The 25,409-nt window shown below is 45.1% G+C and overlaps 1 protein-coding gene across 1 annotated transcript in view; it reads right to left on the bottom strand.

The window, feature by feature from the left end:
* Igf2bp3 (insulin like growth factor 2 mRNA binding protein 3) overlaps positions 1-17,457 on the bottom strand; it is a 130,767-nt gene extending 113,310 nt beyond the window's left edge. Inside the window, exons 1-2 of the mRNA XM_032906553.1 lie at positions 17,042-17,457; positions 16,019-16,079 (exon numbers count right to left, since the gene is read on the bottom strand). Of these exons, the coding sequence (XP_032762444.1) occupies positions 16,019-16,079; positions 17,042-17,216 (236 nt within the window). The 5' untranslated portion in view covers positions 17,217-17,457. The remainder of the gene's footprint in view (positions 1-16,018; positions 16,080-17,041) is intronic.
* Between the last annotated feature and the right edge of the window lie 7,952 nt (positions 17,458-25,409).

Raw genomic sequence — 25,409 nt, 5'->3', positions numbered from 1 at the left:
GAAAACTGAAAAAGTTCACATAAATATTTCCAAATCCAAAAAATAAAAATAGAAATCTGATATGCCTCTGGTCCCAAGTATTTTAGGTAACATATAATAACCTGTACTGCCAGAGTGAGCACCGCCAGCCGCCCATCTGCCAGCATGCACACTCTCTGGCTGCATGAGCGTCCTTTCCCCACACTCCTGCCAGCCCCAGGTTCTCACTCACTCTTCTCCAAGTGGTGAAGACAGAAAATGCCGCTCTAACTGGTGCTCCCTAACCTTACAATTGGGTATTTGTTCTACAGGCAGCTTCCAGATACGCCCCTCTGAACCCCACTCTTATCTTTTCTCTAGATTCCTTTATCATCTCTCAGGATAATTTTACAACTAGAAACATTTTGAGGATTCAAAAAATCTATGTATCTGGATATATAAAGTACAGTTTCTTATATTTCCCTGCGTATAACCAATATTCTACAAAGAAATTTAAAACATTATATGTCTCTGTACATATCTCTAAGACATAAACAATGGGTCTGCATTTCTGTCTCACAGCTGGGGTGTCAGAGCGATGCTCAGGGGAGGCAAAACGCAGGGGCTGACAGGCTGCATGTCTGCCTTGCTGCTGGGAGCTGGAGTGCTGCCGGAATGTCGCGCAGGGAAAGCAGAACGCAGTCTAGGATGGGGTCCCGGTCTGTAGTCTTCCGGGAGAGAAACATAGACCGACGTTGTGGTTCTCAAACTCCTGTTTACCCAGCCACTGCTGGGAACCTCAAGGAGTTGAGAATAGTGGTTCCCATCCTCCTGTGCACCAGGACCTCGAGGAGCTGGGAACAGGAGTCCACAGCCGTGCTGTGCTGAGCATGAGGCAAAATCCAGTTTAACTCTGAGTGAATGCCAAAGTACAGAGGGGCTGGAAGAGAGGCCTTCCTAGGGAGATCTAGGTGTGGCTCTCTACAACAAAGGCCTCCCCGTACAGCCACCCTTGATGAAGAAGACAGTCCTTGCTTGTCCAAACCATTTGAATCATACAGGTGAGAATGCGTGTCTTACTCAGGGTGAACCAGAGATTAAATACCTTTTTCAGGAAGAAATGCCCAGAAAGGGAAACTCATTGGCTAAACACTTGGGACCTATCTAGATACCCCATTAGCATAGGGCACTCTCGGTTTTTATGCTATATGATCCGGTTGTCATGGTCCTCTTAGTGGGGTGTCATGCCATATTCCAAGACAGGTGGTCTGACCAGGAACTGATTCTAACGCCTACCATTCTCAATTATGAGATTTACCGGCAGTTTTTTTGAATCAGCCTTGCTAGTTCCTCTGTCTGGTGGCCCAGTTCTACTTGCCCCACAGATGGGATTCTGAAGAACTGACAAGACTCCTCCCTCCTTCTCTTTTGCCATGTGGTAAATTCACAAACACCACTGTGCCAACTCCATGTAGATGTCAGTGAACCCAAGAAGCTCTCCACCGACATCTAACTGCTACCAACCCTGTGCATCAATGTCACCACCCTCTTCTCAGATACCGAAACCAATAACAACAGGCAGAAAGTTCCATCACTCTGCTGAGCACCACAGAGCTAGCAGGGACGCATGCAAACAGTGGTTTGTATGGCTCCAAAACCAGCACACCCCTGGCTCTCCTCCCTGTGCTAGCTGTGGTCCCTAACTTCACTGTTAGTAATATGTGCAGATAAAAGGACCAGTCATGTTTTTCTTTAAAAGCTCATTACCTCATTTGGAGTTTCTTCAATAAAAATCAAATAATACCAGGAGCTTTAATCATCACCGTTGACAATTGTCTTGCCATAACCAACGTTAATAACATGAGTGCAGTCATCCTTATTACAGGCTTGGTAGCACTAATCATACCTTATCCCGATTACCTCACCAGAGGTTACCCTAGAAGGCTAGGAAAGCCATGGAATGTTATGGGGCACAGCCACTCCCACAGAGAGAAAAGAGGCAAAAGCAACTCAACAGACTGTCAGGGGAACAGACCCCAAACCTGACCCAGACACCACATTTTCCATAATAATCCCAAATCACCATGAACCAAACAGCATGCCCTGGTTAGAGTTCCTGTTGCTGTGAAGAAACACTGTGGCCAAAAGCAAGCTGAGGGGGAAAGGGCTTATTGAGCTTACACTTCCACATGGTAGTCTATCGTTGAAGGAAGCCGAGACAAGAACTTAAACAGGGCAGGAGCCTTGAGGCAGAAGCTGATGCAGAGGCCATGGAGGGGCACAGCTTACTGGCTTGCTCAGCCTGCTTTCTTATAGAACTGAGGACCACCAGCCTAGGGATGGCACCGCAATCAACCACCTGGGCCCTCCCCCATCAACGCTTAATTAAGAAAATGCCCTATAGTCAGATCTTATGAGGGCATTTTCTCAATTGAAGTTCTCTCTTTTCAGATATCTCTAGTTGGTGGGTCAAGTTCACATAAAACTGGCCAGCACATAGCCATCAACTAAACTGAGAGCTCCTGAAATTACCCATGTGATGAGGTCCCTCCCAGAGGCCCACCACAGCTCTGGCCACCAAGCCAAGCCTGAATCAAAATCATCCTGCCTCACGTCTGAGCCCCTTTAATCCTGAACAGATTGTAGTCTATTTACTTCTAACACAGACAGACAGACAGACAGACACAAAGACACACACACACACACACACATACACTTAAATGCCTTAGCCCTTGCTGTCCCTTTCCTCTACCATACCTGGATGGGCCAGCATCTGCTGTTCTCCACACCCCTCTCTATTATCTATTCCTAGGTCTCTGCATTCTATAGCCTGGCCAAGCCCCTCTGCCGGGTCCTAGGGTACCTGACACATTATAACTTCTTGCAGAAATATCAGTCTACTTGCAAGATCACTGTTACAGAAAACCACTAAAGCCACTAAATAAAAACTAGGGCTGGAGAGATTGCTCAGCGGTAGGGACACCTGCTGCTCTTCCAGGGGACCTAAGTTGCCAGCACCAGTCAGGCAGTTCACAGCTGTGTCTAGCTGCAGGTCCTGGGGCTCTGATGCCTCCAGCCTCCACAGGCACCTAAACTCATTCACACATACCCATACACACACACACACACACACAGAGACACACATGCACACAGGCACACACACGCACACACACACACAGAGACACACAGGCACACAGACACACACACGCACACACACACCTATGCATAACTGCAAAAGAAAATAAATCTTGAGCTAGGCAGTGGTGCCACACACCTTTAACCCCAGAGGCAGAGGCAGGTACATCTCAGTTCGAGGCCACCCTGATCTACAGAGTGAGTTCCAGGACAGCCAAAGCTACACAGAAAAACAGTCTCAAAAAAACAAAAACAACAAAAAAATCTTGAAAGATTTTATAAATAGACATCACCCAGTAATTTAGTTGAACAAAATGAACGTGGCTATACTTCTGTTCTGGACAGGGGTGCACTCTTTTTAACCCATGAAACTACCACAGAAACAACTGTGAGTATGGTTGTTCCATTTGTACATGGCCTTACCAATTCTTTTCTCAAATCGAAAAATGCAGACATAGGCTGGAGGGATGGCTCAGAGGTTAAGAGCACTGGCTGCTCTTCCAGAGGTCTGAGTTTAATTCCCTATAACTACATGGTAGCTCACAACCATCTATAATGGGATCTGATGCCCTCTTCTGCTGTGTCTGAAGACAGCAACAATGTAGTCACATATAAAATAAATCTTAAAAAAAAAAAAATAGGCACCATAGAGATGGCTCAGTGGTTAAGAGTCCTTGCTGCTCTCCCAGAAGACTCAGGTTCAATTCCCAGTACCCACCTGATGTTCATAACCATCTGTAACTCCAGTCCCAAGAATCCGATGCCCTCTCTGGCCCTCTTGGGTACCAGGTATGCACATGATCTAGAGACATACACCCAGGCAAACACATATTTATAGAAAATAATTATTATAAATAATTATATTTTAAGAACTGCAGCTGAACACAGTGGTACAAACCTATACAGCTCCAGCTACCCGGGAGGCTGAGCTCCGAATCTGGAGCCTGATGACTTGAGGCCAGTGGCAATACAGCAAGGCCTCCATCTCCAAAGTAAACTAAGTTAATTAAATTAAATTCAGTGCTTGGGAGTCTCTGGGGAAACTCAATCACTTCCTAGTTTGGGGGTGGGTGTTTTGTTTTGTTCAGTGGTGATGGTGGTAGTGGTGGTTTGGTTTGGTTTGGTTTGGTTTGGTTGTTTGGTTTTGAGACAGGATTTCTGAGCAGCCCAGGCTGTTCTGGACTCACTTTATAGACCAAGCTGGCCTCGAAATCACAGAAATTTGCCTGCCTCCTGAATACCGGGCTTAACATCTATTTTTATGTATTTTTATTTTTTTGGTTTTTCACTTCTCAGATATCTGCCAGCTGCAAGCTAGACACATCTTCATTTTTGTTGTTCCAAGGAATCTTTTGGTTTTACTTTAACTTAACATTGAAAGTTCATTTTAAAATTACACAAATATAATTAAAAATAGAACCAAGCAAACTAAATATCCAGCAAAAAAGATGCATTTAGAAGCCCAAGGTCAGGTAAGTTGAGGGGCTGATGAGTCAATCACTTGACCAAGGGGGCCACACAGGCAAGTCAGCAGAGTAGAAACAGCACCATCTCCCCCTGGGAGATGACTTAACACAGCTCCTCCCACAGAGAGCTGGTGACTTCTCCTGAAGCAAGATAAAAACTTCAGAGTGCCAGTTATAAAAAACACAAACCCAGACACAAGAGGGATAACTTACCAGGCTTAATTTTATAGGACTTTTCTCTCACACACACACACACACACACACACACACACACACACACACACACACACACACACACACACACGGACGGGGGTAGAGGGAGGGGGAGAGAGAAAGGAGAGGGAGGGGTAGAGAGAAAAGGAGAGGGAGGGGGAGAGGGAGAGGGAGAGGGAGAACAAGAACAAGAATGGAATGGGATGCAGACTTACCAGAGTGAACACAGGAAAGCATTTCTGTGGAGACGTAGTCTTGAAGGACAGGTTTGGTTTTGGTTTGTATTGGTGTGTTTTGTTTGAGACAGGATCTCATTTATGTGACCTAGGAACCTCACAGTCTCTCTTGCACCTGCCTCCAGGGTGTGGGAACTACAGGGTGCACCATCACATCACAGCAGTTCCTACCCACCCTGCATACCATCACCAGAGGCTTTACTGATTGTCAACCTAGGACAATCCTGTCAATAACAGAAATGTTATAGCTCCCCCCAGCCCCCGCACACACTGCACTTACAAATCTGTGTTTTTGTTGTTTTTGTTTTGGGTTTTCTTTTGCTTTATTTGAGATGGGCCTCACTTGCTGGCCTGAAATTTGTTTTATAGACTAAGCTGGCCTCAAACTCACAGAAATTTGCCTCCAGCTCCCAAGTGCTGGGTTTCAGGCCTACACCACTACACCCAGCTAAATGTATATTTTTGATACAACAATACTTGTTCTAAGAATTTGTGTTATAAAATTTTCCAGACTAAAAACAGGCAGAACGGTATAGTCCCCTAGGATCTTACAGGGGCCATGGAAGAAACTGTCTCAGACCTGAACCTCCTCATCTTTAAACTGGAGCAGGCCTGGGCTGGAGTTAGCTTGAGTTCAGATCACGTGCTGCCCTTCCTGAAGACCAGGCTCAGTTCCCAGCACCCACAACTGGCTGCAACGCTAGCCTTAGGAGTCCAGTGCCCCTTTCTGACCTCCAGCACACACATGTAAGCAAGCAAAACATTTACACACATTAAAAAAAAAAAAAAAAAAAAAAAACTTCATGAAAGGGAAAAAGAAAAGGAAGGAAGGAAACATTGTCATGTCTTCTATTACTGGGAATTATGATTTGAACCCAAAGCAAAGACCTCATATCCAATACCCTTTAGGGCATAGGCTCTTCAGTGCTCCAAGAACACAAACAGGACCCTACCAAGCAACTCGGACAAAAAGGAGCCATTTTATAACCTAAGAATGGATTCCCAGAGTAACAGTCACTCTAGGGAAAAGCCAGGCCATCCCTCTCTATAGCCTTTACCCTCCTGTCATGTCTCTCAGCTGCCAGCACCCCAACCCCACTGCGAACAAAACTCATTCATAGTAAGATGAAGCTGCTAAAAAATACAGCAAAGACAAATGTCTCGGCTTTGGTGGTGGCAGTGGTTTTAGAAGGAAGAATTTCTCTGTGTAGTCCAGGCTGTCCTGGAACTCAGGGATCCACCTTCCTCTGCTAAAATTAAAGGCATGGACCTGGTAAGGCTTTGATTTCTTTCTTCAAACAGATGTGCGAGCTGGGGGTAGGGTGGGGGATGTAGGAGTGCCAAGCATTCAAGGCCAGCCTTGGCTCCTGAAACCCTGTCTCCAAAAACAAAACAAGGACCCCTGAATGTTTCACTCTGTAATAAACTGTGACTCTCAGCTATCTTGCCTGTCTTTATTAAAGCAAGACAGTGATAAGCCAATCCTTCAAAGACTTCCAGGCCTCAGAAATGGCAAGAGACAAGTCTCTGCCTTGACGTATCCTAACAAACATAATGGGGCTGCCGTGTAATCCACTCGAGGATTTGCACAACTTAATGAGGAAAGGGTCGTCAGTTGGGCTGGGCAATGTGAGGGGGCCATGTGGACTCCTCGATGTAGTGCTGAGGGCCATTCTCCTCTCCCAAGGCTCTGTGAAGAATCCTCCAGTAAACAACTAATACCACAGAAGAATTTTTGTCTGTTTAATTTTCCTTCCTTGAAAACAGTAGGTGTCTAATATATTAAGCAAGCAACATTTTTTTAAAAAAAAGATGTATTTATTTTATGTGAGTACACTGTCACTGTCTTCCAACACACCGAAAAAGGACATCAGATCCCATTGCAGATGGCTGTGAGCCACCATGTGGTTGCTGGGAATTGAATTCAGGACCTCTGGAAGAGCAGCCTCTGCTCTTAACTGCTGAGCCATCTCTCCAGTCCGAAAGAAGCACTTTTTAAAGAAAGATTTTAATCTTAATTGTATGTATGTGTTGTACTGTGTAAGTCATGTGTATATAGGTGCCTGAGGAGGCAGAAGTTATATCGCCTGGAATTGGAGGTACAGGTGGTCATGAGTGGGTGTTGAGACTTGAACTCTGGACCTTTGGAAGAGCAAAGCCTACTTTTAACCTGTTCTTAACTGCTGAGCCAGCTCTTCAGCCCCAAATAGCATCTTACTGATACTGATCAAGAACTTACAGAGATAAACACAAGTCATGACAGGAAGCCAAGTCCCTCAAGATCAGCTGAGCTAAGAAAGTATTTCATTCCTGCAGCTAAGGTGGCCATCAAAGGTAAAATTTACAACTGAGGAGCCTGCTCTCATCTAGAATGAGATTTTCAAAAATTAAGGAGGAATTTAGGCACTTTCAAAAGATCATATTTCTTGTAGCTCACGTTTTACGAGTAAAATAAAAGCTATACTTAACTTCTCCCAGCATCCAAAAACAACCAAATGATTAAAGTGCTTTAAAGGAGCTGGGTGTGATGAGGCAGAGCATGGCAGAGCACGGCCTTGTCTAGCATCAGAGGCCCTTGGTCCTGGAGGCTTGACGCCCAGTGTAGGGGATGCTAGGGTGGTGAGATAAGAGTGGGGGGTGGGGGAGCACCCTCATAGAAACAGGGGGAGGGGATGGGGGTTTGTGAAGGGGAAACCAGGAAAAAGATAACATTTGAAATGTAAATAAATAACATAATCAATAAAAAAATACAAAAATAAAATAAAACTTAAGGGGTTGGGGATTTAGCTCAGTGGTAGAGCGCTTAAGCGCAAGGTCCTGGGTTCGGTTCTCAGCTCCGGGGGGAAAAAAAAAAGACAAAACAACAAAATAAAACTTAAAAAAAAAAAGAGCTAGGTATAATGATGGATGCCTGTAACCCCAGCAGTAGGGGAGGCTGTGACTAGAGAATTCGAGTTCGAGGCCAGCCTGAGCTACAGAGTAAGACTCAACTAAACTAATTAAAACTAGCCTATGCTACGCATAATGACTTGACCACCAGTTTCAACCTCTGTTTGTCAGCGCATCATGTTCTGTAGGAGAGCTGAACTTCACCTCACTCTTTGGCTAAGACAGCTCTGGGGGATTTGCCAAACGTACGTTAGTAAAAGGCAGTGTGATTTGTCAAAGAAACTGAGCTCACAGCCACCAGAAATACGGAAAGATACCAAGTGTGGTCAGATGCCACACACAGGTTTTGTCTGCTGAACAAGAGGATTACTAACGTTAGGGGCTCTCCTCGCTGCTCTAACAGATTAGAAATAATAAGCTAATAATTGTTCCTAGAAATTAAGACCATAACCCAAGAGCTTAACACATGAAATCTGGAAGTAACACCCTACGCCAGGTCACTGAGACATCATAACTCCGTTCTCTCAGAGCAGCAGGCTCTCATAGAGCCAGAAGACCGAGTTATTGCTTACTTTTCTTTAAGATTTATTTATTTATTTTGGTTAACTCAGTGTGGTGGTGATGTCTTTAATCCAGCACTCTGGAAGCAAAGGGAGGCAGATCGCTTAAATTCTCGTTTTCCATTTTATTTTACATGAATACGTGTGTCTGTCTATGCATCATGTAGGTGACTGGGGCCTACAGGTCAGAATAGGCTGTTTGAGTAGTGGTGGTTGTGAGCCACCAGGTGAGTCCTGGGTCCTCTGCATTAGCAACAACCACGAGTGAGTGTTGGGCCATCGCCTCTGCACCCATGCCTGAGAGCTAACACTCCCTCCACCCACATATTCACTCACCTACAGCACAGAACTCTTGAGCAGGACCCAACCCAGGCGACTGCACCTCCATTTCCAGTCTATTTCCAGTGTTTTCCTCAAAACACTCCCTCTATCTGACCATTGTGAAGAAAAGGGGTTTTTTTCCTATCATGGCAATGAGCCCCAAAAGGTCTCCTACTCCCAGAACCTTCTCCCCATTCTACCTGCTGAGTAGCCAATCACATCAGACTTTGAGGTCAAACTCTCATCAGGGATGAGACACAGTCACCACCAACGTGAGGGATAAACACAGGCTACCTCTCTTGCTAACAAGTCACATACAGACACCTCCCCACTCCTTTAGAGCCTGATTTACTCTTATTTTCTGTGTAGGAGTCTTTTTACCTGTCTATGTATGTGTTCCACATGGGCACCTGGTGCCTGGAGAGGTCAGGAGGAAGCATTCGCTTGGGCTGAATTACAGACAGTTGTGAGCCACCACGTAGGTGGTGGGAACCGAATCCGAATCCTCTGGGAGAGGAGCCGTGGAGGAGCTGTGCTCTAAACCACGGGTCCATCTCTCCAGCCCCTCTGGTGAACCCTTTTTACAAAAAGAGCTTGCCTTGCCAAGTGACTCCACTTTGTTGGTGAGTTTCCTTGTGTGGCGCCAAGCTAGTCCTCATCCCACACATGGTGGTTTCTCCTTTCACCTGGCCCAGAGCCGCAGGCTCTGTCCCTTGAGGATCCCGAACAATTTGATGGTTTCAAGCTCATATAGTCAGTCTCCTAATGTTCATCTCCACCTTCCTTCTTCCTTCAAGCTCCAGACTAAAGGATACAAACGTCTTCTCCATTTCTTTTCTATTTCTACTAGAAACTGGCCCAAAGTAAAGTTCCTACTTGTGCCCCAGCATCTGTCCCTCCAATAATGCTCCTGCTGGTGAATGGTGATTGACTCTGCTTTCTACTGATAAAAACAATTTTAAAATGTCTTCAGTACTGAAAAGTAAACCCTGGACTTTTATATGGTGGATAAGCACTCTACCACTAGGGTACAGCTTTGGTCCAATGTTCACATGTTTTATGTTCCAAGCGTTTGAAGCCACTAGTAGCCCCTTTAGCAGAAATAGAAATTAACATCAAAAAATTTCCCAAGTATATGTTAAAACCGAAGATAATTCTGGGTTTCATGGCAATCCCAAAGCCAGTCTTGGGCTATGTGGGAAAAAAAACTTGTCCAAAAAATAAAGGGGTGAGCTAGAATTCGAGGTAGAGCTTCCTCCTCTGACCCCCAGCACCTGTGGATGTAAAGATGGCCCCGCCCACCAACTCCTCCCTTGCTGATCATGCACACAACTTTACCATCTGCAGACAGACTATTTCCTTATCTTTCTTTTACCCAGTCTGGTCTGATGAATTCCCTTAATTAATGGAATGAGACAGAGATAACAATGTGCAATCTCTCGGGAGAGAGGTGGAGGGGAGGACCTTTTGGCTACTGAATAATTAGATGCCACCAAGGTCTTAGAAGGATAAGCACTTAGGGCCCAGTTATGAGGGAGACTCCTCTAGGACTCTTTATTCCAGCTTTAGTAAATCACCCAAAATGAAATCACATGGGACAGAACCAACCACCTAGCAGACTCACAGAAACATAGAAAGAGCCAGGCAGCTGGTGGCGCACGCCTTTAGTCCCGCACTTGGGAGGCAGAGGCAGGCAGATTTCTGAGCTCAGTGGCCAGCCTGGTTTACAACATGAGGTCCAGGACAGCCAGAGCTAATCAGAGAAAACTGCGTGTTGACAATAGAAAGGTGGGGGCGGGAGGGGGGGCAGGGAGGACGTAGAAAGAGCAAGTTAAGTGTAAGCGTGCACACCTATGAACACAGACCTCAGGAGGCTGAGGTGAAGGCTCTCCAAGTCTGCCTGCACTAGAGTGAGATCCTACCTCAAAAGAAATGAACTAGAAAAGGCTGAGGCGGTAACTCCATCAGTGGGGTGCTTGCCTAGCATGCACAAAGCCCCCAGCACACAAGCGTGGTGGCTGATGTCGCAACCAGCACTCAGAAAGTAGAGGCTGCAGGAGCCGAGCTCAGAATCATCCTCTGCTACACAGCAAGCATGAGGCCCAGCCTGAGAAACAAGAGGCCCGGTCACCAGAGAAAACTTATTTAAACCAGTAAGTTTTGCTACAGTTTGCTGGGCAGTCAGATAAATGCAATACTATGATGACAGCAGACTCTTCTCCCTAGACAAGTATTAAGTGACAATAAAACCAGATATGTGAGCAACTTGGAGTCTGGTACATGGTAATACATACCAGTAATCATGGCCCCCAGGAGCCTGACGCAAGAGAATTAAGAATCTGCAGTGAGCCTGGGTGACACAGCAAGATCTACCCTTCAATGAAAAAGAAAACACTACACTTGGCCGTTTCACCTTATAGCTCTCCTACGGTTTTCAAAGTAAGTTCAAACTATTTTCTAATCAAGTTAAGTGGTCTCAGGATAATTCTCTAAAACATGTAGGACTGGTATGAGTCCCCCGCTTCAGATAATAAAGCTCACATACATACCATGTTAATATTTGATACTATTTATTCACTAATGCTAAGCACTTACCAGACAGAACTTCCGGTCATGATAAATTACACCTTCAATTTTAATAGAGCACTGCAAAGTAGGCCTACCCCCAGCCTCAGAGCAAAGCCCTGGCAGTATAAGTCAGTCTGTAAACATCAGACATATGGGGCAGAAATCCTAACTAAGAATGCCAATCCTTTGGTCACTGCTACCACAGTGCCACCTCCTGTCTTGTGACTCTGGAAGCTTGAATCAGAGGCAACAGTCGACAGAGGAAACAGAGCTAAGAATAGCACAGCCAAACCATCTTTCTCCTTCCTCCCCGTCCAAAGCAACTGTCAGAGTGAGCGAGGGGAAAATTCATACCTTTCGAGCATTAGTTACCACTGGAGCTGCTGCCTGGATGCTGTAAGAGAGCTTCTCACAAAAAGGAGGTGCTTCAACAGCCCCACTTTAATTCAAGATCCCAGACCTAAACCAACACGGCGCAGAGGCAGGCAGGGCTCACGAAGGAGGGGGTCGAGCCTAGCAGATGTGACTTTCCACTCACGGACTGCCTGACTGTTGTACACTTTCAAGTCTGAAGCCTATCTGAGAACCCATTTGCTTCCAGAAAATGACCAAACCTAGGAACAAATGATGCCCTTTGGAGTTTGTTACAAAAGGTGTCTGGTCCTGAACAGAGCCTCCGCAGCCACACAGGTAAAAAGCAAGGGCCAAGATCAGAGGAGGGTCCCCATTCCCATGTGACATTTCAGTGACATCTTTCTCGGAGCAACTGTGAACAAAACATGGAAGAAGCTACTTAGCAACATCCGTTTGCTTCCTAAAACTTCTTTTAAGGCCAAAATAAGAAATCTCACAAATTCTAACTGTACTGAGCAAGTAGGAAATTTAAAAAGTAAATAAAGAAATAAATCAAAAAACCCTCCAGCCACAATCACTTAGTCACACTCTGCACTCAAAGGACAACTCTGCTTCAAATTCTTTCCCAGCCACAGTTCAAAAGTGAGACTCATCTGTCCCACACCACTAGGGTACCTTGTGCTTAAATGTTCCATACTGAAAACAGGGTTTGCCATCCTGACTTTGAAGTTGGCCCCACAGTCAGCAGTTACAATGTCCTGGGCATGAGCACAGTGCATTCTCCTAGTCTACATTTAACAGCCACTGAAGCAACCCACTGGTGTTTAAATCGCCACTTTACTTACAGTGAGATGAATGTAATTCAGTAACCCAGTAACTTCTACTCAACTGACACCATAAGACCAAGATTACAGTATCAAAATAGGTCGTTCCCTTTATCTTATTAAGAATATGAAGCACTTGAGTGTTAGTACCACAAACTATTTTCAAGGACCTTTCTCCGTACACATCAACTATAACATCTTAAGATTTCTCTCCTTTACTCAAATATTCATAACCAAGGTTATGAGCTAAATAAATCACAAGTCTGATCAAATATGAGCAGGCTGTGAAAAACTGAAAAAGGAAACAAGAGACACAAATCTGAAAGTCATGGAAATTTAGTTAAAACCACCGTGTCTCAGTTCTGCAGCGTCAGCAACTTTGCCATTCCCTCTCTGGTGCCCAACAGCCCACAGCACAACAAAAACAGGGCAGCAGCGCCTTGCACATAAACCGGCAGCAGAGTCCAGAGGCCCCACAGACACCACTGGCTCGCCCAAACGCACTGCTACAATCCTTCCTAGGCAAGACTTCTTCCTCACTCACCTTAAATCTGAGAGGGGGAAAAAAAAATCAGGCCTGTCTCTGGAAGCTATCAAGCCTTCCCATGCTGTGTCTTCTGAATTTGGAGCCGAGGGTGTGTAACACCATCTCACAGTCCAAAGCATGCTTTTCTGCAAACGGGTCCTCTGGCCCCGTGCACTCTGCTGTAATCTACAACAGAGGGGCATCTGAATGCAGAAAAGCCACATTCCTTCCACATTCCCTCGAGACTTCAGTAATGGGGAACTAGCTTAGTTTGAACCAAACTCAACAATACCCTTTCCTGAAGGGCCCCGCCCAGCTCAGCTAGCCTGCAAGCATCCAATCACCTCTGTGCCTGTTCCCGTTCATCCCTCTCAGAGTGCAGCCAGAAGTATTCCCCAGCACCCAGTTCCCGACATGCCTTGCAAACAGGTATAAAGGTCACTGGCCTACAAGTAGGCGTGCCTGCCTCAGATGCCAACACAGTGGTGGAAAATGACCGCAAGGCACAACCAACTCCATCCCAAAGTTCAGCAGGCCAGCCTGGCCATCTCTCCGTCCGCCTGCGCTGTGCAATCGCTATCAAAGTAATCCGCATGAGCGTCACTCTTAGCCTTGCCAGAGGTGTGTGAGCGAGCATGTAGATGCCAGGTCACTTCCTGGCCCTCTTCCAGAGCCTGTGAGACGACCGAAGAGTCCAGATAAGGAAAACTGCACAGCCCCAAGATTCAGTTAAACCTACACTGTAATGTAGATAAACTAAATTTCCCAGAGACATAAAAAAGTCTTCATGCAAAACATATCAGTAAAGGACTGGAGAGATGGCTCAGGGGTTAAGAGCACTGACTGCTCTTCCAGAGGTCCTGAGTTCAATTCCCAGCAACCACATGGTGGCTCACAACCATCTGTAATGGGGTCCGATACCCTCTTCTGGTGTGTCTGAAGACAGTTACAATGTACTCACATAAATAAAAATAAATCTTTAAAAAAAAAATTCAGTAAAGGATGTTGAGCATTCAACTGCTCCCAAATCAGAAAGAAACGGTACTCAGTCAATTTACTTCGCTCTACCTGTAAGGTTTACTTCACTGGGCTAAGCATTTGGGGGGAAGCTCGTTATTAATAAACTGAAGAAGCTTCCAGTAAACATTTGCCCCCACTTGTTACTGTCTCCTAGCTTTCCAAAAGAGGAACCCTGCAATTCAAAAGTAACAAGTAACTGTTTTCAGGCTAAGCAGAGCTTTAGGAGTAAGACTAGCAGTTGTTACCAAAGTTCCTAAATTAATTCTCCACACATGGGGAGACATTAACTCGGAAAATAAAAGGCAGAGGATACAGCAAATAGAGGTCAACACATTACCTGTAGCTGAAAAACTCATTTAAGGTTTTTAAATTTAAATTTAAAAAGACATTTAATGTTTTAAGTTCAGAACAGTTCCTTTGTTAATTATAATCATTTGCCCTGACCCAGGATTCTGGAGCTGAAGGTCTCTGGCACCAGTTTTTTCGTTTTGTTGTTTTGCTTACTTTTAATTCAACAGTTGCTTAAAAAGCCAAGAGCTGGGGATGTGGCTCAAGCAGAAGAGTGCTCACCTGCATAAACGAAGCCACAGAATGATGGGGGCGGGGAGGGGGCACTGACTGACAAACACTAAGATACACTGGATAAACATAAAACCAACTAAGTTTCCTTTTTCCAAAATGGCTGATTCACAGGTTAGGTCTCTAAACTTCTTAAGGGCAAATGATTTGTCCCTCAATTGTTTAAATTCCTATGAAACCAAGATCAATTTGATACTTTTTATCCACATCTACTTTAGAAGACTTAAAAAAAAAAAAAGACTACATTCTACTATATGAAATCAGGTTACACAAATATCTTCCCAATTATCTTAGGGGAAATTAAGCAAGGACTTAAAAAGAAATCTACAAGTATCCACACCAGTTTATTCCTAAAACCAGGAATGTGAAATGATTCATGTGGAAGAGAGCTTCATTCAAAACAGTCACATAGCATTCTTCTTGCCCTCTCTGTCTCTGCAGGGCAAATCCCTCTGTCCCCCAGAGCACACTCTCAGAAATACTTAACCAGACACACACAGCCCTGGTTTGAATTAACTTCAAGCTTATTGTTTGCTCCAGGTTAGGGGTGTGGGGGGGTGAGATTGAAAAGCAAGCCAGAAACCCTAACCCCACCACCTTACAAAACCCAGCAGGCTAACAGTCTTTCCAGTTAAGAGTTACAGAGTCCAGAGGGGGAAAAAGAGCCATTTCTCCAAAAGGCTTCAGTAGCTAAAATAGCCTGCAAATACTTTGTAAAGTGACAGCTACAAATGTTCTCAGAGAAATCTCATTGAAGTAGCAGATTCCCCCCAGCCCTCGCCGTATCTTGGTGATTATTTGTAAGGGGCAGAAGCTGGAACAAAGGCACTGTTTGAAAAAAACAAAACAAAACAAAACAAAAACAAAAAAACTTCGGAGTGTTTGAAAGGCCCCAGGACCCTAGCATTCACTGTGTTCTAATGGCCGCTGGCTGGCCAGTGAACCAGAGCAAAGGCAACTGTGTTCTTCCTCTCTTAGAAGCGCCCACCACGGCTGACCAGCTTCTCCACATCTGTCCTGGCCCTGCGTTCTAAATCCCATAGGTTCTCAAAGACTATTCCCTTTTGAAACTCGGATTGTCAGTTGAAGGGGCTAAACCTGCTCTGCCAAGAACATATAGCTGCGAAAGCTTCCTTGACAGGCTTTTATAACAGCAACAATAACCCAGAAGCAAGGGCCGCAGACAAGCCCTCATTTACGTCCCAGAATGATCAACGCGCGCACACACACCTGCCATAAACTTAAACGCAAGCAGAAAAAGAGCAAGCTGAACCGAGGCCCCAGCGTGTGAGCCAAAGGGTCCTAGTTTTCATTTGTGTTTAGTGCTTCCTCCCTAAAAAGCGGCCCAAAAAAAGATAAATCGGCTCACCTCTGCCGTTTGGGGACCGAGTGCTCAACTTCCATCGGTTTCCCATGTAGTTCCATTTTACCTGTGGACACACAAGAGGCAAGACGACTAGCTAGATTCAGCGGCTCTCCCCACCTTGAAATCTAGTCTCTAAGAGAAAACACAGCCAGCTTCGGTGACCTCAGCAGGGCCCCAAGATTCCCACCCGACTCAAGGACAAGGGAGGAGCAGGGCAAGGCGAGGGTGCAGAGCTGACTCTCCGGGTGGGTGTGGCTTTTTAACTTGCAGAACGCTGGGGAGGGAGAGCAATAGTCAGGCTCACCACTTGGCTTGCAATTTTTGTCTCCTGGCCCCCTCCGAGGGCCACCCAGCACCCCAAGGTCTACAAGAGGTAGACCCCCAACAAACAGCCTGCCATGGGGGCGCGCGGCCTTCTTTCTGGTCCCCGTCCAGGTTGGCCTGGAGCACTGGGCGGTGGGATTAAAGAGCCAGGGTGCCTGGAGGGGATTGGGCGGCCAGGGTGCTGCTCCACACGCGCTGACCCATCAAGGCACCGGCCTCCAGTCCGGCTGGGGACGGTGGAAACCGAAAGGCACGGACAGCTGCTCTCCCCTCGGGCATCCAGGCAGAGCGCACCCAGACACCCCGGCCGCGGCTGCGCGCACGGGCCGGGACTGCGGCGCCGCGCGTGGCAGGGCTGCCGTTCTGGCAACAGCCGGCCGCCGCCGCCCACCTGCCCCTTTCGCTCCAACGACCCCGCGAGGTGGACGCAGCGGGGTGGAGCGGGACTGCCTGGACGCGGCCTCCCTCCGGCGTGAGGCTCAGGCCACTTTCTGTTCCCCACGGCTGGGGGACAGCGGGCAGAAAGAGGGCCCGGCGGGCGTCCACGCTGGGCCCCAAGGCCCGCCTGGCCCGGCCTGCAGCACGCGCCGCACCCCGCGACTGACAGCGCGTCCCCCTCCCCACCCCCGCCCGCCCCGCAAGCGGAGTCCCGGATGGCAGCTGCCGAGGTGGGGACGCCCCGACCACGCGCGCGGGCCCCACCTGAAAGCGCCTCGATGGCCTTGAGGGCCCAGCCCTCGTCCGGGCAGTCCACGAACGCGTAGCCCGTCTTCACCAGGAAGGGGCCGGCCACCGGGATCTTAGCGTCCTTGAAGACACTTTCCAGGTCCGCGGGGCCGGCGTGGTCGCTGAGGTTCCCGATGTACAATTTGTTCATTGTGAAGAGGGGGTTGTTTTAAAACCCGAGGAAAAATGCTAAATTAAAAAGCACCCACGGCGGAGGATGGAGCCGGTGGATTTTGTCCCTCTCCCCTCGCCTTTCAAACCCACACACAGTGACCCAAGCACGGGAGCGGCGGGCGAAAACCAGATCCCAGGGTCCTTTTTTCCTCTTCTGGGTATTAAAAAAAAAAAGAGAAAGAAAAAAACCTAGCGACGAGCCCAGCGTCGAGTCTTCCTAACTCTGGGGAGGAGGCGGGATTAGCGAGAGAAAGGAGGAGGCGCGGGGGGGAAACTACTTTTTGTCTCTTCCTCCCCAGCCCCTTTGGCAGCGGCCAGCGGGCTGTGAAAATATCACACTACGTGGGGCAGGCGCCGCCTCCCCGTAAAAAACCCCGAGGGGTGACTGGCAGCGGCGAGGGGAGCGGGGCGGGGGCAGCCGCTCCGAGTGTCCGGCTTTTTGAATGAGCCACGTGTTCAAACTACAAATCAACGTCTCACGTGAGGAATCCCAGCGCCTCAATTAGAGTGGGTTTCGGAGGAAAGAGAAAAAAAAAAAAAAAAAAAAGAGCGAGAGGGGGAGGGGAAGCGAGATTGGGCGAGGGACCCCGAGCCGGGGAGGGGGTGGAGAGCGCCCAGCCGCTGCAGCCGGCGCCAAGCGCGATTGGCACGGCGAGTTTCGAAAGGGTCCGAGCTTCGGGAGGGTCAGACGAACGATCCTTTTCTCTTAAGACCAGGAAGCGGTTAAGGGGTCCCGCCGGTTGCAGTTACCTTAGTTTTAACCATTCGATTCTTTTTTTTTTTTTTTTTTTAAAAATGGGCCACTTAACAACGAAATCTGAATGACAATCTCGAACTCGCACGGTGGCTCTGAAGACCGGGGAAAGTAGAACCCGGGGGCAGAGCGCCGCTCCCCTCGCGGGCCCCGGGGACCGAGCGAGCGAGCGAGCGAACGGGGCGGCCCGGGCCGGCGTGGGGGAGGGGAGCCGGCGTCCTGGGCGGGTGTCTACGCGACACCTCCTCCGCCTGCGCTCCGGGTGGCTCTCCGCCTCGCCGTTCATTGGCTGCTCGGCTGCGAGAAGACTCTGGATAAATGAGGCCGGGGGCGGGCTGGCCGCGTGGGGGAGGGGCGCGGGGCGGAGGCTGTGGGGCTGGGGGTGGCCGAGTGGGAAAAGTCGGTACTTAAAGGGAAACCCTCGCTTCCTGTGGTTTTTTTTTCGAAGGGGGAGGGGAGGGGTGGGGGGGGGGTCTGATACTTTTATTTAAATAATTTTTGATAAAGAACTTGGGACTCTCAGGGAACCCTGTTCAGCGTCAGCCTTAGGTGGCGGCCGCTCTGGGGAACTGTTCCTCGGCTCTTTCTCCCTTTCTTTGACTATGAGAGCCATTCATAATTTTCCCTGTAGGTAACGACGAGCACAATGGTGGTTGGGGGGTTGGGTCTGGGCCCGGTGGAGCCTTCCTGAGCCTACTAAATGTGAGCCAGAGAGCAGGAATACGGAAAGAAGGCAGTTCCTCTGTCCTTGCGAGCACCTTCAACTGTGGTTTAATGGTTGTGTGCTCTACTCAAAGGCTTCAAAGATAACTTGTGATATATTTTTAACAGGCATTTTATGGAAAAGAGAAATTGCCGGGTTTTGATGACTGAAATTAAGTTCTGTATAACCAAAAAATACAGGCAAAAAATCTAATGTTTTGCTACTCTTGCAAGTTGAAAAAACCTGAATAGAGAACATAGGCTTCATACTACAAACTCCTTCAGCAACTGATAATTTGATATGGTGTGCTCTTTCAAAAAAACCTTATTAATACTTTAAAATATCTCTCAAAGAAAACACAAGTAGCAGCTTATTTTTTTAAACGTGAAATTATTGAACGGATCTAGAGTATTTGCATTTTGTCTTTTAAAGGGAACTTACAATTTTGTGTTAAGTAACCGGAAGATGTCAGATCACCATTTTAAATGTAACTGCTCTTTCTAACGTGTTTTTCTTTCCTGCTAAGCAAACCCAACTATAAATATAAACACACTTTAACAGTATTTTCACTAAGCTTAATTTAGTAAATTGGTCTTCATGGAATTATGACACAGTATTCAAAACTATTGAAAATCTGAAAAGAACAACCTTGGAAGTGAATTTTTAAGGCTATAAGTTAGCTATTTAAAAAAGCTATCCTTCGCCTTTATGCATTTTGAAAGAGAAATAGCTCTCAAGGAAAATATATATTCCTTTAAGCTTCTGTGGCACTCAAAAATATCAATATAAAATTTATGAATTTATTTTTGTAGTACTTACTTCATGTGCCTATTTGGAGAAATGTTTTTATTTGTAATGTTTGCTTTTCTGGACATCACTTTAAGAGTCTGATCATATAACTTAATATTTTTTAATAACTGATCAGCTTGCTACCAAATTGTATGACCCCTTATAACTGTATTGTTTTATTAAAAATGATACCTAACGAAATAACTACTTTTAAAACATGGGATAAATTATGTTTGTCTGTCACTGTCAAACAAGTCTTAACAGCTGGAATTTAAACCAAGTGTGTGGCGATTTAATGAATACGTTCCTGGGCTCCTGTGAATTTAATGTTATTATTGTTGTAACAAACTGGATACTTTGTCTAGGACCTTAACACTCCAGTAATATTGAAACATCAAAAAGGAAGTGGACATAAACCACTTCCAATCTTCCAAACATTTGAGAGGTTGAGTATATACGCCGTGGCAAAATTAAAAACAAACCAACAAAAAACTGGGTAATTAATAATTTAGCTTTTCGAGCGAAAAACTACTTGATGAATTTTCCAAAACGTGTATGAAGTCAGTGTCTAACTGTTCAAATTCGTACATTAATTGTATGGTTGCCTTAAAGAATTTTCTCACATTATTTGTATATGGACCACTACAGATTCTTCAGCAACTGTAGCTCCCTAATTAATATTAATTCCACGGAGGAAGGACTCCCACCCATCTGTTTACACATTCGACAGTTGCATTTCTTCTGATGACCAGGAAAAGTAAAATGTTTGCGGTTCTGTGTAATTTAAAGTATGCCTAGAAGGAGGTTCGTTACCGCTGCTGTAGCCACAGGTTGTGGGCAGGGCAGAGGGCGGCCTTAAGTCTCCCCGGCCCGGGCCCGACACCCTCACGCGGGTGGGCGCGTTTCACTCTTCTCGAGTACCGCTCGCTAGAACTCTGTTCGAACCAGAGGCGAGATCCGAGACCTGGGTGTGCTCTCACTCCGGAATCTGTCACTTCTATCTGTATTAAACATGGTGCCCGGGAACTGAGAAGATGGGGTGGTTTGTTTCCTTTCTCCGGCTCGGCACAGCGAGGACGAGAGGGCGAACCCGTCGAAAGGGAAAGTCTTCATGGGCCGCTGGAGCCCTGACCACCCGGCCGCATCCATGCATGAAGACTGCCTGTAAACTCGTGAGGCGGGCGCACGCTCGAGGATGCTCGGTCCCCACGGAGAAAGAACGAAGGCTGCGTCTGCTCTGTCGGGGCGGGGCGGCCGCCGATGGCGGGGAAAAGCGACCTAGGGCGGGGCTCCGATGCTGACGGGCTGCCCCGCAGGATTCAGACCCTCACCCAGCGCCGAGAGAGGCGCCGCCCTCGCCGGAGCAGCTCACCGATTGGTGGAGGCAGCGAGCCTATCATCGATAGTTGCCGCCCCTAGAGTCTTAGCTGGTCTCCACCCATTGGCCCTCCGGCCGCCCCTGTATTTGCATATTTTGTGGCGCGAAAATAACCCTTTGCTCCCTTGTTGGCTGTGCTGTGGGTGAGGGGTGGGCTTCCGCTCGCAGCTCCCTGCCCTTTAACTGTTCTCCCCAAGTCCGGGAGCGCGTGGTACCCGGAGCCAGCCTGGAGGTCGTGGCTTCGGACACACACTGCCCCGAGCTCATCTTTTATTTTAGGTCTTCGAACGTGTCTGTCTTTTTCCCTCTTACCTTTTTTTTTTTTTTTTTTTTTTTTTTTTCAAAAAAGAACAACAAAATTTGTTCCCCGGTGCCTGAAACTAAATTTCTGGAGAACTCTTTCAACCCCCCCCCCCCCCACCTCCCTTTTGGGCCCGCGGGGTTTTTTTAACCCAAACAAAACAACCTCTGGGGGGGCGGGGGTAGAGAGCAAACGAAAAATTCCGGGTAAAGTCAGCTATGCTAAGACCACGTTTTCGTTGAAGCTGCCCTAAGACCGGTGAAGTTGAAACGGACCTTGAAGGATTAACGATTCTGTAGCTGAAATATACTAATTTCACTGACGTTTGGTGGAAACGGTGAGAAAAAATAAATACGAAATTGGTTTGGAAAAGTACGAAACAAACGAAATAATCAGTAACCGAGAAGGTAAACAGCCAAAATGTTTGTTAGGTGCTGGTGGGTTTCTGTTTATAAATACATTTCTATTGTTTTTTTTTTTCTCTTAAAAATATAACGATCAGAACTCTGGTCGTGACAGAAAGAAAGGAAGTATAAAATTGTTTGATTTGTCTACATTCATAAAAGATTTTACCAATCTTTATCTGGACAAAAAGAGACAAGCCAGCCAGAAATATAACAGATTTATCCACAGGTAATTTTCATTTTTTTTTAAGTCTTGGCAAGAGAAAAAAAAAAACTTCAGTTTAGTTAAAACCCGGTAAAAGATTATTCTTCAGCAAATAGTTAAGACTTTGAGGAAATTGGCTTAAATCAATAAGTTCAAAGATTTTTCTGTGTATTGTTAACTTTGAGCTGTAGTAAGTCAGATTCAAGTTCTTGGAAAACTGTTCAGTCTACTGTTTAGATCTAGTCTCAAATATGGACCGAGTGTAAACAATTTGCCATGTATCTAGTAGTGAAGCACTTATCCAAGCAGCTTTTAAAAACACTGTAAATATCTAATGAGCTGGTCAAGAACTTAAATAGAGGTAATCTGGGTTTAACACATTTTTAAAATTCAACCACATCTCACTAATGTGGCTAAATAAATGGTGTTTTCTAAGGTTTTATGTAAAAAATCACTACCCAGAAAGAGTCACAAATGGTTTGAGTTGAACAAACTGATTAAAACGTAGAGACTGAATTTATAGTACAAGACTAAAAATCTAGGTATTTAAATAAGCTGAAACTTAAGACACTTTCAATGTGAAAAGTAAGGTTATTTGGAAATTTTAGCTTGGGATTTATTTTTTGTAGTTTTGCAGAACCAAAAAAAAAAAATTAAAGAATTTTAAAGAAAAGGTTGCAGTTTTTTTAAATAAATTTCAAAATTAATCTAAACAAGTCAAAACTCTAAAGTCTGATAGATTTTCAAATGTCTTCTCAAAAACAAAGGTTTGTATAAACAGCACTTTTCTTTCATCAGGCTAGGAAATTGATCTTTTTTTAAAAGTTCAGCGTTAAGTCAGAAGTTGGAATTTCATCAGTTGTGTAGGGTTGGTAAGTAGTAGCTAGCAGGGTTGCTCTTATTGCAACTATGTCTTGTTTTATACTGCTTCCCATGGGTGAAAACTGTAGAGTGCCCATTCTTCCAGGGACCGGGAGAATGAGACCTTCCATGAAAAGACTCGGTGGGGATCGGCGAGTTCATAGTCTTTCCAGACTGACCAAGAAAACAAAAGAGCTAGGCATTTGTTTGTAGGGGGAGGGGCCTGAGGAGGCTGGAGAGTTGGATATTTAAACTTGTTTATTGTGCATCTTCCCTTGCACAACAAACGTGGAAGGACCGGTTGAGAGAGAGTGCACTAACTTAAAGGGGTCGAGTGAGACAGGAATCCAAGCATGAAAAATCTTGCAGAGAATACTCCAAACCTATGCTAGGAGGATGGGAAGGCGAGGGGCTTGCTGGGGTGCTCAACACTGCTCCGCATTTTCCAACCTCTGTAATTCAGAGACACATCTTGGGTTACTGTTCTCCCAGCTGGAGTGTTCCATCCCAGAATTCTGTTCTCCAAACCTTAGGAATTAAAGTTCTCTTGATAAAACCAAACAGAGCCCCTCCTAAGGAATCTCTGAGGCCAGCAGATGAATTCCTCATGTTGTTAACACATGAAGAGCTCCGTTTTAGATTTAATAAAGTAGTTTTTTTTTTTTCTAATTCCTTGCTTGCAAAAATAATGGTGGCTCACTGCTAAGTCCACTTTACTCACCGAAGTTCATTCTTTCTTGAGTTCAATTACGTTTTGATGCTGGGGAGCCCAACCCACAGTAGGGGCAAAGTTTGAGGATTTGATTTCATTTAAAAGTACTTTAGCTGAAGTTCATAAAGAATATAATACCATTAGATATAGTTGGGTGGAAAAAACTAATCTGAGATCTTTATCAAAATCAACCTAGCATACTTCTAAAACATTTACTTCCTCTTTTTTAGTGTTGTTAACATTAAAATAACGATATTATTAATTAAATTAACAATCATATATTGTTACGGTTAATATAAATGCTAGTAGCAGTTTTTTGCTTTGTTGTTTTGTTTTTATCAGCTAAGATACTGTTTTTGTTTTTGTTTTGAAGCCCAGGCTGACTTTGAACTGGTGATTCCCCTCCTCCCCTTCCTGAGGGCCGAGTTTACAGGCATATGCCAATAAACAGTTAAAGTGTACTGTTGCCTTCCTCAAAGAGAACGTTTTGTTTGGATGGAGGTTTAATTTAATATCAATACTGGAACTGTTTTATACAAGTTTTATTTAGTTTTGATTTTTGGAGGTCTAGTGTTAATCATTAAGGCAATCTTTCTTTTTAATATTTTTCCATGGTAACGTACACTTCCTATCTTTTTAAAGTCTGAAATGTTTTTCCTTTTCCAAAGTTGTGGGGGATATTTTTTCCATAAGTTTTGAATGCACAGGGACTTAGAAAGATAGGTATTTGATATAAACAAGAATTAAAAAGTCTTAGTTTGAAATTGAAATTCCCTATGTCGCTAGAATAACCATATGGTTCTTCCCTCATAAACAGTTTATCGTAGTCCAGCCACTAAAGTCTAATTCATAGAAAGGACAAGAGCTAAATAACAGCATCAAAGTCCATCAAAAACATCAGGAATAGGAATGATCCCTGCCTGCCATTGTCACATTTTGTCATGTGCTTTAAATCCAGAGAGATGGCACAGACTTGGTCTTTGGGAAAGAGCCTTAGAATTTTGCTCTTATAATTCTGCACTGCCACAATTCAAATCACGTCTTTGTTTTTTATGGAAATACATGGTCATGTATTAAAAAGCCAAACAAAATAAACTAAAATAATAACAATAACAAACAACCAAAATATTAATACTAAAGGTGCTTGTCTCAGGCAACCATAGAAATACACTCAAATTTTATATTAACCAGAGCCCATATTGTAACTTTTTAATTGAATTTTGTTTTTAATACTAATAGAACATTAACAAGAAACAAGCTGACTTTCTGGTGACAGGTATATCCAAGCTAAAGGCTTATCTCTGTTCCCTGGATAAACAAATCTTCTGCTGAGGGCAGTTTGGCCCGGGGCTGGACTGTAATCTGTGCTTGCTACTGAGCACTTAGAAAGCCCGTCACATCCTCCCGCTGAGAAGCCCTCTATGGAAGCTGGTGAAGGAGTCAGGCAAGCTGGAACTTGTGCTCTGAATCTGAGGTTGCAGGTTAAAACAGGCTACGACACACAACGTTTTCAAAGGATTTTTCCTTAACCATCAGAATTCAGAATGTTTTGAAAGCTGAGGGGATAAGGCTCCCTTGCAGACCTAGGTGGAATTAGTGACTGTCAGTACCTCCAGTGTATAATCACTACAATAATGGGAACATCTTTTCAAATATGTAGCTTCCTGGGTCTGTTTTTCTAAATTGCAATATTTAGTTAGCATTATATTTGTAAAATATCCAACATTATTAAAACATAAATATAATCAGTTGTAATACCAATAAAAGTAATCCTGACTACATATTTCAATAAGTGTTATATTTGTCCATTAAATGAGGAGTCTTCCTTTCTCTGGGCTATGTGCACATAACCCTCATGTGGACCGTTTTATTAGTAAATAAAATCATAGCAAACACCCTTATGAAAGAAGTGCCAGAAATATTGGTCTCCTTTTGTGAAAACAATGTTTGAAATTTAATATATAGAGAAAACATTTTTAAGTAAAAATCTGAGTCCTGTAATTTATTTTTGTCTTGATTTATTATATTTTTACTGTGTTAAGGGAGCTGGGAATAAGCCTTAA

The sequence above is a fragment of the Rattus rattus genome, chromosome 6, assembly GCF_011064425.1.
Source record: "Rattus rattus isolate New Zealand chromosome 6, Rrattus_CSIRO_v1, whole genome shotgun sequence".
Classification (NCBI taxonomy): Eukaryota; Metazoa; Chordata; class Mammalia; order Rodentia; family Muridae; genus Rattus; species Rattus rattus.
The sequence above is the reverse complement of the archived record's forward strand: the minus strand, read 5'-3'. Positions and strand labels throughout refer to the sequence as shown.